Raw genomic sequence first — 12,531 nt, forward strand, 5'->3', positions numbered from 1 at the left:
GCCCAAAACCTTATCCCCCCCCCCAGAAAGCCCCCCCGAACTCCCGACACCCCCCCGCTCCCTGTCTCTTGACTGCCCGCTCCAGAACCTCCCTGCCCCTTCTCCGACCCCCTGGCCTCCTTACCCTGCCGCTCAGACCAGCGTGCCGGGGAGGAGGAGCAGGGGGAGGAGCTCGAGGCTGCCGGTGCGAACGGCCGGCTGGTGATCTGCGAATGAGGGAGGGAGGGCTCTCAGCTGCAGGGGAGAGGAGGGGGAAGTGGAGGAGGGGCTCTCTCTGGCTGTCGGAGCCCCATGTAAATGGCACCATCCGGCCGGCTGCTCTGTTAGCCGCGTGCGTTCTGCATGGGCGGGGAAGTCCAGACATCTACAAATTCCCCCCGGACGCTATTTTTAACTCGAAAAGCCGGACATGTCTGGGGGAATCCGGACGAATGGTAACCCTAAAGAGTAGGGTAACGAAAGTTAGAGGCCTAAATTAGACTTTCTATGCTATTGTTTACATGTGAGTATTTGCAGTGAGATGTGGTGTCAGTGCTTCCCAGGTAACAGAGGGATTTTTTTTAAAGGTAGTGCTGATGTATGTGATTATCTAAACCTATTACAGCTAGCACATGCGCCCTAGGAATATGGACTTGCCAATTTATGAGACAATATCATTTGCAGGCCAGGGCATATAGATGTAAGAAAGCATAGACCATGTGCACAAACTGAGGAAAGTTTCAAACTGCTTTTCATTCTGACTAATGGGAATAGCCAAACGTAGCCTAAGTTATGCATGAACAAAAATGGACTTTCAGAGCTAGTTCGTTTGGGTTTTTTTGACGCACTGAAATTAGCTGGAGTATTTCAGAAAGGATGGGATGTGTAATATATAATGAAGAACTCATCTCTATTCTACTTTTTGCAAGAGGCCTTTTGGAGATGTGCAAAATAAGATACTGTTCTTAATAGCTTTAGTTTCTATGGAGCAAAAGGTTACTGAAAGCTGTTGTGTAACCTTCTAGTGGCTTTCTGTGTGTGAAAGAGGCGTGTGATTGGGTATTGCACAAGACAGTTATAGACAGAAGATAGACAACTGATCTGTGACAGGAAGGAAGCATGTGTGCTGGGGAGTGCTATTTGAGGGTTTAGTGTGTGGTTTTGGCCTTTTTTCTCATCCACTTATTGCCTTATGCATGTTAACAAACAGAGCTGAATGATGGACTTTCCAACCATCTCTGTCTGCGTGATGTGGCTCGATTATTATAATAAAAGTCTCTCTCTTAATTTTAGGAATCAAGGAATATCTTAAAATGTGTCCAGTTTTACCCTGATGAAAACTTTAATTTAATAGTAAGTCATAGATATAAACTTGTTGTCGTATAGCTAGTCTGAGGGGGGATTTAGTTATATATTTCAAGGGATGATCATTAAGTTTATTCCCAAGTATTTGTATTTGATATTTTTATTAGCATGAATTATTATATAAAACCACAAACCTTGGAAACGTTCTTCAAAATGTAATGACCAGATTCTAATCTGAATACATTAGAGTTACTCCACTGATTTTTGGATTAACATATAATCGTAGGACTGGAAGGGACCTCGAGAGGTCATCTAGTCCAGTCCCCTGCACTCCTGGTAGGATTAAGTACTATTTAAACCATCTAGAACATCTGTGCAATCCCACTGAAGTTCATGGAATTACTCTAATTTTAGACCAATGGAATTAAGCAGCACTTGCAAATCAAATTAGATGGAGAAATGAAGGCCTGCTCCTGCTCCCATTGACTTAAATGGAAACAAGATTGAGTCTATATGTCATTGAGTGTTGAGGGCACTCTATAGTTATCTGGATTGGATTCTTTGTGACAAAGTCTGAAATTCATGTTTGTGCTGGGGGCTTGCATGGATGCCCCTGACACATGGAAGTGGATGCATCCCAGCTAAAGGTTTGCTTAAGTGGTCTCTAGGGGATCTTATGTGAGGCTTCTGTGTGGGAGTGAATTTTGCTCACAGTGCACTGTAAATTAAAAGGCGGGCTGATGGGTCCAGACCATGACTCTCTGCTCCTCCCGCCCCCCTTTTCTTGAAATCCCTGTAGTATTGCTGCCTTGGAGCTCAGCTGTTTTGATGTACTTCTCATATAAAGACAGTATCGCATTCCCAGTGACACAAATTTTAAGTTGTTTAAAATATGAAACTTGCCTTAGTTAGGCTTACAAAGACATTAAACTTTTACATTGGCTTAACACAAAAGTATCCCATTCCATAATTGTATAAAACCCCTACTAGGAGCGGAAACTATTTTCTGAGTTCTTGAATGACTTAAAAGGATCAAGTGGTGGTCAATGAATCTGTTTTCCTTTGTGAAATTGGTGAGTTGGATGAAGAGTGAATGAGCCCAGTGTATCCTTTACTGGACTGCAAGACCAACCTTAAATACTGAATAATGTAGGTGTGTTCTGATTTTTGGGTTAACAGCTTGAAGCATCCCTGGACATCTCTTTAAGAGACATTGGATTAAAGTAAGTGAATCACAGAGTATTTTTGTCTCATTTGTCAACATGTGTGTCTAAAATTTGGTTTATTAACACGTTAACTTCATTTGGCATTGCCTGCATCTTTGCACCGTATGACTTGAATCCATGTACCTATTGTTGTGACCTGACTTATGTGGAGGTAAAGGGGAGGAAGCAGTGTCACATATGACCTTCAAACCCTCCTCATAGCTTTCCCCTCCTTCATCTCCTTCCATGGTATGGTGAAGCCAGACAAGAAGATTGACACGGTCATAGGTCCCTTCCCATTGGGAGCGGTTGGCTGGAGAACCAAATATAGACTAAGCCACCCTTCCTGGGGGATACAGTGACCCCATCCAAATAAAACCAACTTTCCTTAATTTCCTTCTGAGGTCACAGCCTCTCTAAAGCTGGCCTGTGGCAGTGTCCCCAAAACTTCCATTCCATTTCTGGGATTCCTTTTCCAGCTACCGGGCTCAACCCCAGGCTGGTAATTGGACAGACTAACAGCTCATCTTTTGTCTCCATCTCTTCCTGTTATGAGGGATGATAGATATATATATACCCTTTCTCTTTCCCAGCATGCCTTGCAGTGGTAGTTTACAGTTCCAAACTGTACCCCACACTAGCACTTCCAGCATGCTTCAGTACTAAGCAGAAAACTGAAGGTTGGTAGTGCTGGACGTGGAGTCTACCTTAAAGGGCCAATACAGACCGTTACAGTTATGATATAGTACTGAAGAAAACCAACTTCACAATTGCTAAAACTCATCCGAATCTTTGTGAAAAGGTCGAGAAATACGTCTGGAGGAGGACCATTTTTTTAAAAAATTGATTTAGTGCATAATTCACTATTGATAGATTGTAACTAATAATTAACACTTATGCCATGTTAGTTTTTTCCAAGATCTGTGAAAACTACAGACAACATTAGAATCTGAAAAAGAACCAAAATGCAGAACTGGTAATACCATAGAAATTAGCCCAATTTTGCTGCACCCTTCCCTTATTTTGTGACTATTCCCATTGAAATCAGTGTGACTACTCATAGAGTAAGGTGCTACTTGGCATGAGTAAGGGTGGTAGATTTGGGCTCCAAACCTTTTGACCTCTCAGATATGGTGAGTGAATAAATTGAGACCCTCCAGCATAATTTTCCTTCACCTTGATTCGGCTAGTGTGGAATTAAGCAATATGGTTCAGTGAAGAAATAACTTGCAGGCATATGGGATGTCTCCTTTTAAAATATGGTTATGAAGCAATTGCTTCATTTTGACTCAATCCCAACCGTAAGAGAGTAAACTAACAGAACAGACCGATCAATTGTAGTTTGTTTAAACTTTCTTATGGAATGTTTAATAATAATCTAATTCTTATATTTCCCTTGTGATTTCATGGGTTCAGCATACTCTTTAAAAATCATTGTGGACGAAGAAATGCATTTAATAGTCTCTATTTATTTCTAGATTTGTGAATTTTGGATATGATTACTCTCAAGACCAAGAGATGGAACCTAGATCTTTGAATCTGCAAGTTTTTACCAGTAAAACAGGTAATTGATAATGAAAAACTGTCTTGTGATGATCATATGTTACAGATTACTACACTGAAGTGTAGTTGTGTAACTAATTACTAAGAAGTCTTAGGAGCTCATTGTTATATGTTTATGGCTAAACTTTTCCTGATGTATAGTACTCATAGCAGACCTTGGGGGAAATTGAGCTGAGGAAAGTAGTGGATCGACTTTTTTTTTGTAGCTGTAGTGCTTGTTAATCTAATGACCATGGAAGGTCTGGAGTAACTCAACTATCTTGAGCCAGGCACATAGTGCCTGATCCAAAGCTTATCAAAGTCAGCGGGAATCTTTCTGTTTACTTCACTGGTCTTTGGATCAGACTTCTAATGCAGACTTCTTCAGATCTGTCAGCAGTATTATTCACTCCTCAGAGTCTCTTGAGCCGAGCCTACCAATTATGCTGATCTGTGGAGTGCACAGCTGAGGACTAGGGTGAAGCCCTCATACTTATGTTCACTGCTGCTTTCAGTCATTATGTGAAACCTGTCTTCAAGGGTAAAAAAAAAAAAAAAAAAAAAGTGCAGGAATACTTTGTGAGACACTTACATTTCTTTAGATTTATAAAATCCTCTAGGTGCCCATCATATTCTCTGGGCACATCCTGTACATTGAAAAGGATTGGCCATAAGTATCCATGAAGTCCCTCAAAGTCTTAGCTTTCCCCATCAACCCCCAAAACCTGAAAAAAGTGGTGGGTTTCTCAGTGTGCCTGGCTCTATCAGACTCCAAGTCAAGCTTCCTGCTATCCATGCTGAGGTGGTGCCTGCTCAAGAATCTCTGCCGATCTCACCTCCTGCTGTAGGATGCAGAGAGAGACAAGTTCTCTCTGAAGTAACCAAGTCCCAACCCATCTAGGTTTATACAGTAGCACCAACACCTCAGACCGCCCCCAGAAACTTACTGGCAGCTAGAGCAGATCCCCAGGCAGTGATGTAATGCACTTCCAAGGCGAAACTTCTCTTAATAAGCAGATGGCAGCATTCTGCACGACCTTCAGTTTCCAAGTGGTCTTAAGGTGTAGCCCCATGGAAGAACATTACAGCAAGCTAATATTAAGCTGACAAAGGCCTGGATAATTGTTGCAAAATCTGCATCAGAGAGAATGGTCATACCTTCTTCACCAGAGGTGGATAGAAAAATGCTCTTGGCTGTAGATACTACCTGGGCATCCCCAGGAGCAGCCCCGGATCTAACAACACCTCTGAAGTGTACACCTGTGCTACAACAGCCTGGTCTACGCTATAGCGTTAGGTTGACGTAAGGCAGCTTACGTCGACCTAATTATGTCAGTGTGCACACTGCAGCCTTGCTCTTGCCTATGTAAGTGCCCTACTACACAACATAACTCCACCTCCACAAGAGGCGTAGGGCTTGTGTCAGTGCAGTTCAGGCAACGCAACGTCCCTGTAGACACTGTCTTTCTTACAGCTATTGGCTGTCATTCTTGTCCAGTGGAGCTGTGAAATTGACAAGAAAGCTGGCTCCCCAGCTGGGCTGCTACCTAGTCTCCGCTCCAAGCCAGGCCCCCCCCCCACTCCCTTTCAAGTCGGTGGAAGCGCTCTTGGTGAGGACGCGCACCATCGACAGAAGAAAGGCTGTGCGGACGTGAACCACTGCAGTAATTACTGTGGTGGCTGTAAACCGACCTAACATAGGTTGACTTAAGTTTGTAGGGTAGACATGTCCTACATGCACGTGCATAAACTGTGTACTGCAAGATCCTATTGCTGTACTTCATTTTTTTTTTTATCACCCCTCCTCCTTCCTGCTGTTTGTCTCTCACTCATCTATAATTTACTTTGTAAACTCTTTGGGGAAGGGAATGTGTCTTCTGTGAAGTGCTTAGCATACTTCAGAGTCTACAAAACATTAATACTAGGGCTCTTATTCATTCGGTTTTAAACTGTTTCCAGTAAAGAATTGGCACAATTGCAAATGGAATATTCTATGCAGTTTCCAATTTAATAAAAAACTGTTAGTGACCGTAGCCTGTCTCAACTCTGAATGAAGCCGCTTTTTCTCAAACTTCTGTAGCAGAAGAAAAGTAGCCCTGTTACTCATAGCCAGCATTAACAAGATAGAATGTCACTAGACCCCAAAAAGCCCTGCTCACAAATTAGCTGAGATCAAACAAGTCTGAGAATTAACTTTCTATTTTCTGAACAGCGTTAATGATTATTTAACCGTCGGTATGGTCTCATGAACTTTGTGATTGGGGTTATTTTTTTTTAACTTGGAGATTTTTATTTTCAATTTAGTTTATTGATCTTTCAGAAACGTAGACAATTAAAGACCCATCTCCTCCTCCTGCTTCACCATTTGTTAGCTAGCATATAGATGACTCTCTTTGGCTGTCAAGGTTCAGGGGGTAGCCGTGTTTAGTCTGTATCTACAAAAACAACAAGGAGTCTGGTGGCACCTTAAAGACTAACAGATTTATTTGGGCATAAGCTTTCATGGGTAAAAACCTCACTTCTTCAAATGCATAGAGTGAAAGTTACAGATGCAGGCATTATATATTGACACATGGACAGCAGGGAGTTACTTCGCAAGTGGAGAACCAGTGTTGACCGGGCCAATTCAATCAGGGTGGATGTAGTCCACTCCCAATAATAGATGAGGAGGTGTCAATTCCAGGAGAGGAAAAGCTGCTTCTGTAATGAGCCAGCCACTCCCAGTCCCTATTCAAGCCCAGATTAATGGTGTTAAATTTGCAAATGAATTTTAGTTCTGCTGTTTCTCTTTGAAGTCTGTTTCTGAAGTTTTTTTGTTCAATGATAGTGACTTTTAAATCTGTAATAGAATGACCAGGGAGATTGAAGTGTTCACTTACTGGCTTGTGTATGTTACCATTCCTGATGTCCGATTTGTGTCCATTTATTCTTTTGCGGAGGGACTGTCCGGTTTGGCCAATGTACATGGCAGAGTGGCATTGCTGGTACATGATGGCATATATAACATTAGTGGATGTGCAGGTGAATGAGCCCTTGATGGTGTGGCTGATGTGGTTGGGTCCTCTGATGGTGTCGCCAGAGTAGATATGGGGACAGAGTAGGCAACGAGGTTTGCTACAGGGATTGGTTCCTGGGTTGGTGTTTCTGTGGTGTGGTGTGTAGTTGCTGGTGAGTATTTGCTTCAGGTTGGGGGGTTGTCTGTAAGCGAGGACTGGCCTTCCTCCCAAGGTCTGTGAGAGTGAGGGATCACTTTCCAGGATAGGTTGTAGATCATGGATAATGTGCTGGAGAGGTTTTAGCTGGGGGCTGTATGTGATGGCCAGTGGTGTTCTGTTGTTGTCCTTGTTGGGCCTGTCCTGTAGTAGGTGATTTCTGGGTACCCATCTTGCTCTGTCAATCTGTTTCCGCACTTCCCCAGGTGGGTATTGTAGTTTTACGAATGCTTGATAAAGATTTTGTAGGTGTTTGTCTCTGTCTGAGGGGTTGGAGCAAATTCAGTTGTATCTTAGGGCTTGGCTGTAGACAATGGATCGTGTGATGTGTCTTGGATGGAAGCTGGAGGCATGTAGGTACGTATAGCGGTCAGTAGGTTTCCGGTATAGGGTGGTGTTTATGTGACCATCACTTATTTGCACTGTAGTGTCCAGGAAGTGGATCTCTTGTGTGGACTGGTCCAAGCTGAAGTTGATGGTGGGGTGGAAATTGTTGAAGTCCAGGTGGAATTCTTCAAGGGCCTCCTTTCCGTGGGTCCATATGAATAAGATGTCATCAGTGTAGCGCAAGTAGAGGAGGGGCACTAGGGGACGAGAGCTGAGGAAGCGTTGTTCTAAGTCAGCCATAAAAATGTTGGCATACTGTGGGGCCATGCGGGTACCCATAGCAGTGCCACTGACTTGAAGGTATAAGTTGTCCCCAAATCTGAAGTGGTTGTGGGTGAGGACAAAGTCATCAGGTGTGCTGTGGCCTCATCAGGGATACTGTTCCTGACAGCTTGTAGTCCATCCTCATGTGGAATATTGGTGTAAAGTGCTTCTACATGCCTGGCAGCCTCCTGTTCATAATCCGACCTGTTCATTAGGATTACAGCACCTCCTTTATCAGCCCCTTTGATGGTAGCCTCAGAAACAACTCTGACATTGTGGATGGCATTGCGTTCTGTACAGCTGAGGTTATGGGACAAGTAGTGATGTTTGTCTCTTTGGCTGTGTTGTGCATTGAGTCTGTACACAGGATATATGCAAGACATTTATGTACAGTGACACATATTTGAATTAGGAGATGTTCTGATGCTGCAGGAGGTATTTTAATGCAACATTATGGTTGAGATTCTACATGAACAAAAGGCAAGAAATTAAAGTTTGTTTCCTAGGGAAATGTAACTTTATGCATATATGGAATTGCATGACACCTTCTATGGTAATTTCAATGTCTTAATGTATAGTTGCCAAGTCACAGAATTTATAGTTGCTATTTCCTGACTCTTGTATGTCCTAAAATCTTATCATGGAGTTGCATGAGCAGAACTATATTTTTAAACTCTTCCTTTTTTTGTTTTGTTTCTGGCTTTCCATCTTCCCTGCTCCTCCCCCCACCCCATTTTCTCCTCTTCTCCCTGTTTTTGAAGAAGAAAGAGGAGAGTTTATCAAACATCTGAATGTACAACCTGCTGATCACACTCCAAAAGCAATTGGACCAAACTCTTCAATGTCATGACTGCACTTCCACTGACTTCAGTGGAGCTGTGCTCATTTATGCCATTTACTTTCTGCAGAGAATTTGGCGCAGTTTTTTGTGTGAGAATTACTGCTTGTGAACAGTGCTGGAGTGTAAACTCTGTGTTCTGTGGATAAACAGAAAAACTACAGTACTGTTTACAACTCAACCACTAGCAACACAATCTTTTCCGCACCGTCCACCAACATGTCAGTCGTGCAAGGACCACGAGTTTGGGCAAGAAAATAATTCACTTTATATTCTGTCTTTGGCCTCTCTACTGAGATTGCTAACATGGAGTCAGATGTGGTGACTCTTGTGAAATGTGTACCTGTCTACTTGTAAGTGGACTGAGACCAGTCTCCCTTTATCTAAGTCACTGAAAAGCCATTGGATGGCAACTTCTTTTGTTCACTACCAACCTCTGAGAGATGAAAGCACGTGTGTCCCATTAGCAGTCTACTGAGCCATCCAGTTCTCTTGTCACATTTGCATACATATGCACCAATGCATTAATCTGAATTCAAGATGATTAGTTTGCACATTCAATTCAAATTGTGCAGTTTATAGGGCAGTGTACTCCACAGCACACTTTGTCCTTCCCAGCATGTGAAAATGAAATTGGCAATGTGGAAGGGGAGACCATGGCAAGAAAAAAGCACTGGAAGAGGCCCAGAAAAGCCACAACTTTCCTGCTGTGGCCTTATGCTGCTGCTTTAAAAATTCTGCATGTTCCATAAGGCCCCAAATGATCAGGAACACCCCATCTATTTATGTTTCAGTACCTCAAATATCCAAGCAAAACTCTATCAAACTTACCAGAACTATTCAGCACGCTGGAAACGAACATGAATTTCAGTCAGAGGAAATTCTCTCTCTTCCCCCTCCTGAAAGTTAAATGCCTCAGCCAAATATGTAGCATTACTAGTGCAGTGCTATAGTGCAGCTTTGTGCTCAGACGTTCTAGGCACTTTTAATAAAGTGAAATCTCTTGAGGTTGGATACTTGTACTTTTGATCAGTGTACTGTGCATCTATTTGCATTATAAAAGTGTGTGTCTGTGTACGTTTATCTGTGTCTTCTGATAGCAATATCTTTGTTAGCAATACATTTTTTTAGGCACTAAGTTATGGACAAAGGTAACCGCTGTATGATCATAGTTCTCTCTTCTGCTCTCCCAGTTGAATTGGGACAGCATGGATTTGGGGATGCTTGAGGCATAAATTCCAAAAATAACTGGCTAAAGTGATGGAGTAAGAGGACCAAGGTGTTTAATTTGTTTCCTATTTTATCAGATCTGGAGGGCAGGCTACTATTAGATGGGGTCAAAATGGCCAGTCATTCTCAATGGGGGTTGGGTGGGGGAATAAGGTTAGGACAAAGAATAATTTACCATGGCTGAACTGTGCTTATGATAAGGACAAATTTCTCTTCTAACAAGGAAATATCACTCTACTTAAGGAAGAAAAGTCAGGATTTCTCTGAAGCATGAGAAGGTGCTAGCAAATATCCTTTAGGCCCGGGTTAATTCTGCACTTGCAGCAGGATGGTGAGATAACTAGACCTTTACTTTGTGGTGTTCTGTTTTGCACATTCAATTACAGCATTGCATCTTGGCAGCTTTTAATAGATAATCACCAGAAATCTGGGCTTCCTGTAGGTACAGTGGTCTGGTCAGTGGTTCAGATGGTGCTAGAATGTTTTCTACCGCAAAGAGCTGAAAAATGCAGTTTCTCTGAATTAGAAGGATTTGCTGAGCCTTCAGAACCCAAAATTGCATTACAGTGTATTTTCTCCTGCATTTCCCTCTCTTATTATTCATACTCAACCTTTTTTGCCTTCTTCCTCTTTAGCTAAGAGGAAGCTATTCCCTTGATGTATGTATATTTCCATAGTCCTGAAAGTTGTTTAAGAATGTTTTAGATTAAAGATAACAAAGATGCTTTTTCTTAGTTTTTAGGATTGGGTTCTGCAGCCGGTATCCATCTTTTGAGAAATATAAAGTGGATCAGCGAAGGCAGACATAACTTATTCAGTGAACAAGTATGATAACCAAACCAACCTCCATTTCAATCTCTTTATTTTTATTTTTTTAGGAAGTTTTTGTCTGTGTTGTAGTCAGGCTCCTGATATTCCAAAGGAGGTCACATACTCAGTTTCTTTTTTACATAAAGGTACAGTTAATCTGTTTTATTCTCTTGTTCTTTCTTACTTTATTTTAGTGTGTCATTTTGTATGAAGTGTCACAGAATATCTTACAAAATAAACAGCTACGTAAAGCTGTAGACTTTAAAATAGTCTGGCCAAAACTTCTAAGCCTGGATGCCTGAAAGTTAGGCTGCTAAGTATATATCCCTGTCATAGACTTCCTATGGGATTCTGGGCAAGACACTTAAACCACAATTTTCCATAGGTGGCCATTAGTTGCATGTTCCTCATTTCGGGGTGTCCACTTTGAAACATGCAGCCAGACTTTCAGCAGTGCTGAGCACTTACAGCAGCAACTGAAGTTAGTGGGAGCTGCACAGAGCCCTGCACGGATGCAAAATTTATATCCGTGGATATGGATATCCACAGATATAAATCGGTATCTGTGGAGCTGCAGGGCTCTACTGAGAACCGCAGCAGCGAAAGCAGCAGCCTGGCGGCCCGCCGCTCCTGAAAGCCAGCACCCCACGCCAGCAGCTCCTCTGGTGTGGTTGTACCGCTCCCCGTCCCGCACCCAACCTTGCCCACCAGGGCAGGACCAGGCTCATCAGTAGCTGTCCCTGGTCCCGCGATGCACTGGGCAGAGCTGGGGGCGGTACACCCTACTGGAGGAGCTGCATCCACAGATATACATTTTGTATCTGCACAGGGCTCTAGAGCTGCGGATGCTCCGTATCTGTGACAATAAGGCACCGTGTGTGGGAGGTGGAACTGGTAGTTCCTAGCTTGAGTGTCTAGGGGCGCAGGTCAGCCCTTATTTTCACAGGCATGGGTGCAGTTCTCACTGACTTCACTGAAAATTAGCTGTATAAATGAAGCTAGCAAGAAGATTAAGAGGTGACTTGATCACAGTCTATAGGCAGCTACATGATGAACAAAAATTTGATAATGGACTTTAGTCACAGGTATAACAAAAGCCAATGGCAGGGAGTTGAAGCTACACAAATTTAGACTGGAAATAAGGTGCAAATTTTTAACAGTGAAGGTAATTAACCATTGGAACAATTTACCAAGAGTTGTGGTGGATTTTCCCTCACTGGCAATTAAATCTAGATTGGTTGTTTTGCTAAAAAGATTTGCTCTAGTTCAAACAGGAATTACTTCAGGGAACTCCTGTGGTCTGTTTTATACAGAAGGTCAGCCTAGATGATCACAGTGGCTCATTCTGGCTTTATAATCTCTGAAAAATTAACCCATTAGTTCTAAGCCCTTCTTGGTAAGAATAGAGACTAGTGTTTCAGTCCAGGCAGAGGAAGATTTGTTATAGCCAATGAGAAATATAACATAGTATAGACAAAGAATCTCAGAAGTTCTGTGGTTTGGATAGACTTTTACTGCTCTGAATTCTCTGTCTATATTTATAATTTGCATATAACAGATGTTTCATGTGTGTCTTCCCAGGTTACAGCAAAACCTTTACAGTTGCTCTACAAAGAACAGATTACCCACAAGTGAAGGAAGTAGCTTTTTTGAATCTTGGTAGGTTGCTAATGTAGCTTCTCTTGTTTCCTCTCCCCACTTTGAGAAGGAAGAGAAATTGTTAACCTTCAGCCTTTTGGTGGTCCCTCTCCTCTTCATA

At 42.5% G+C, this 12,531-nt stretch overlaps 1 protein-coding gene across 4 annotated transcripts in view; it reads left to right on the plus strand.

The window, feature by feature from the left end:
• The window catches only part of GSAP (gamma-secretase activating protein), a 67,937-nt gene that overhangs the window by 20,556 nt on the left and 34,850 nt on the right, over nt 1–12,531 (plus strand). For all 4 annotated transcript variants that reach the window (XM_034765995.1, XM_034766002.1, XM_034766010.1 and 1 more), the window contains exons 10-14: nt 1,273–1,332; nt 2,464–2,507; nt 3,968–4,053; nt 10,841–10,918; nt 12,354–12,431. In XM_034765995.1, coding sequence (XP_034621886.1) covers nt 1,273–1,332; nt 2,464–2,507; nt 3,968–4,053; nt 10,841–10,918; nt 12,354–12,431 — 346 coding nt within the window. The remainder of the gene's footprint in view (nt 1–1,272; nt 1,333–2,463; nt 2,508–3,967; nt 4,054–10,840; nt 10,919–12,353; nt 12,432–12,531) is intronic.

The sequence above is a fragment of the Trachemys scripta genome, chromosome 1 (genome assembly GCF_013100865.1).
Source record: "Trachemys scripta elegans isolate TJP31775 chromosome 1, CAS_Tse_1.0, whole genome shotgun sequence".
Lineage (NCBI taxonomy): Eukaryota > Metazoa > Chordata > Testudines > Emydidae > Trachemys > Trachemys scripta.